At 43.3% G+C, this 3287-nt stretch overlaps 1 protein-coding gene across 1 annotated transcript; it reads right to left on the reverse strand.

Moving 5' to 3' along the window:
* Positions 1-221: 221 nt before the first annotated feature.
* LOC122654832 lies at positions 222-659 on the reverse strand. The gene has a single exon (XM_043849101.1). The coding sequence runs from the start codon at positions 657-659 to the stop codon at positions 222-224; it is 438 nt and encodes a 145-aa protein (XP_043705036.1).
* Positions 660-3287: the final 2628 nt, after the last annotated feature.

A 3287-nucleotide genomic window follows, 5' to 3' on the forward strand; every position in this document is an offset into this window, starting at 1 on the left:
TTAAAATTAAAACCGGTCTGTCTCTATAGCCATCAAATTGGACCATAAGTATTATTGCATCAAGAATTGAAGTGAGGATGGAGGATACAAAGTGGCATAAATAAGCTGGAACTCAATAAAAATAGATGATCGATAGGGTATTAATTAGAATGATAAAGGACCTTCGGGGACTTTAATACTGACTAGTCACTACAAAAGGAGGGCAGCAGAGTACGTATGGTTTAATTTTGTAGGAGATAAGCCTTCTTTTCTCCTTCGTTCATAAAAGAGATGAGGGGAAAGGACTTGGTGACCCCCACGGATGACTTGAAGGTGATCTTGTTTCCGTCGAGGTACATCTCCACTACCGTAACCCACAGCTTCAGCGGTGTCCTGCTCTTGCATCCGCTCATCTTCTTCATCTTCCCCTTTTCAACATAAGCAGTGGTCTTGGCAGCATAGCTGTTCTTGGAGTTGGTCCCCACATTGAAGTGCTCATAGGGAGCTTTGCATTTCCACCACACGAACCCCGTGGATCTCACCCTTCCACATTCTTCCAGCTCTCTCGGTGGAGAGACACCACTAGGAAATCCAAGCTCTTTTATTAGCTCCGCTGTAAATAGATCACAGGCTTCCTTTCCAACGATGATTTCAGCTCCAGCTCTCTCATCAGTAGCCATGACGATCGAAGTCGACCAACAAACTAACAGATAGAACTTCCAAAAGATTAAAAGAGGAACTCTCTTAGATTAGATCAACTGCTTCTTATTGATGTTAAAAGAGTTAGGCTCTAGCTGTTTGTGGCGTGTGAAGTCTGAGCATGCAATGCATGGATATTTATAGATGTATAAATAGTAAACCTAACGGTGACCTTATTTTATTTGAGCACGTAATGTATCAATCGGATCCTATCTGCACATGAGATCCATGTGACATCAACCTCCACTCACACATGAAGTCCCATATCTTAATTATCTCAACCACCACTAGCATGGATGTCTCTTATATGAAACCTCCCATCTTCATTACCTCAACCACCAACAACATGGATGTCTCTTATCTTTAGGGCTGTAAATGGATAACCGAAAATTCGAATTCAATCCGCATCCGTATCCGTTTAGGAGCATCCGTATTCGATTAGAGATATCCGGAAAAAAATCCGAATACTCTGATAAAAATTCCAATCCGAATACTTAATTATAAAAAATTAAGTAAATAATGATCTTGAGGGTTTTTGAAGATTCAACAGGTTCTAGAATATGAGGAGAAGAGAATCATGATATAAAACTATGGATTGAGAGTGAATTATATCCACTAGGGGGAGGAAGGTTCGGGTTACACAAGGCAGAGGTGTAAACGGATGGTCGAAAATCCGAATTCGATCCGCATCCGAATCCATCCGAATCTGTTTAGAGGTATCCGTATTCAACTAGGAAATATCCGAATCCGATTACATCCGATCCGTATCCGAGCTGAATCCAATCCGTTTACAGGCCTACTTATCTTATCTCCCCGACCAATGTGACGTCGTGTACATGTGTTTTGCATGCACATGTGTTTTGCACTTCTCCTATCTTCTTCTATAGTTATATATTTGCATTGTAACCTATCACAATAAATTAATGAAATCAGAATACTAATTCTAATATGGTATACAAAGCTGTCGAGCAACCTCACCTCTAATTCTTCTCTTCTTTTTTTTTTTTTCTTGCTCCACCGAGCAAGCATCCATGCTGGATTCACCTCTACCCACTTCTACCACAGGCATGGTTACTGCCGCCCCTCTACTCTCTTCTTCCACGTCTAGTTCTCATGGCTCCCACCATTACCTTTCTATCAAGCTTTCATCTAAGAACTTTGTTTATTGGAACACCCAGCTCATCCCTTATCTCAAAGGACAGAGACTCTTCAGTTATGTTTCCAGCACCAAACCGTGCCCTACTGACCCTGCACTTGCCGAAACTTGGATGAAACAAGATGCAGCCATTATGAGTATTTTGATTGCTTCACTCTTCGATAAAGCCCTTCCTCTCGCTGTCGACAAAAATACCAGCAAGGACCTTTGGGATGCCCCCTTTGCTGCCTTCAGTTCTGCCTCCACTACGCGACTTTTATCTCTCAATGTAGCTTTGCAAAACCTTACTCATAAACTTGATGAAACGGTGACCCATTTTCTCCACCGTGCAAAGGCTCTCTCCGATGAATTGACTGCTGCTGGCAAGCCTCTTGCACCTGCTGATTTCAATATACATATTTTCAGATCTCTTCGATCTGAGTTTCAGCCACTGGTTCCTACCCTCATGGCACGTACTGATCCTATTCCATACACTGAGCTTCACAACCTTTTGTTCAGTCATGAATATCTTCTTACCTCAAGACAAGCTATTATTGATCCCACAGTTGCTGCTTCTGCCAATCTCATGCAACAAAGCCACACCTATCGCCCTTCTTCTTCATATCCACGTCCTTGTCGCGGTGGTCGTAGTGGCCGTGGCAATAGTGGCAGTGGTGGAAAGGGCAGTCGCTCAGGTTCTCCAGGACGCTTTCCCTGTACGATATGCAACCGCACTAATCACACTGTCGACCGGTGCTTCTATTGGCAGCAACACTCAGGCCAGTCATCTACTCCATCACTTCTCCCTACACCATCCTATTACCCTCCATCAAACTGCCAACCACCATCTCCCGCCGCTTATTTTACCCAAAATCAGCAACCCTCTCCTACTCCAAACCCTTACTCCTACCTCCCTCCCCCTTACCTGACTACAACCAATACCCAAACATGGATTCCAGATACGGGTGCTACTCATCACGCAACGCCAGATCTTCAATCTCTATCTTCCTATGACACTTTTTCAGGTAATAATCAACTTCAAGTAGGCAACGGTAATGGTGCTCCTATTTCACATATTGGTTATGCTTCTATCTCCTCTCTTTCTCATTCTTTTCAACTTTCCAATGTACTTCATGTCCCGTCTCTTACCAATTCTTTACTTTCCGTTCAAAAATTTGCACATGACAATAACGTTTATTTTGAATTTAATGAATCTTATTTTGTTATCAAGGATCCGACGTCCAAGAGTATTCTACTTTCAGGGCCGAGTAGAGATGGGCTCAACCTTATGCCCTCCTCCACAACTGTTCCACCCTTAGTTCATCTTGCAACTTCTTCCTTCTACGACCGTTGGCATCAGCGTCTTGGCCATCCCCATGATTGTGCCCTCCGTCTTATGCTAAAGGATCACCAATTCCCCTCGCAGTCTCATCTTTGCCCTTCATGTCAAATGGGCATGTCCTGTCGCCTCCCT

This window comes from Telopea speciosissima, chromosome 1 (genome assembly GCF_018873765.1).
Source record: "Telopea speciosissima isolate NSW1024214 ecotype Mountain lineage chromosome 1, Tspe_v1, whole genome shotgun sequence".
NCBI classification, from domain to species: domain Eukaryota; kingdom Viridiplantae; phylum Streptophyta; class Magnoliopsida; order Proteales; family Proteaceae; genus Telopea; species Telopea speciosissima.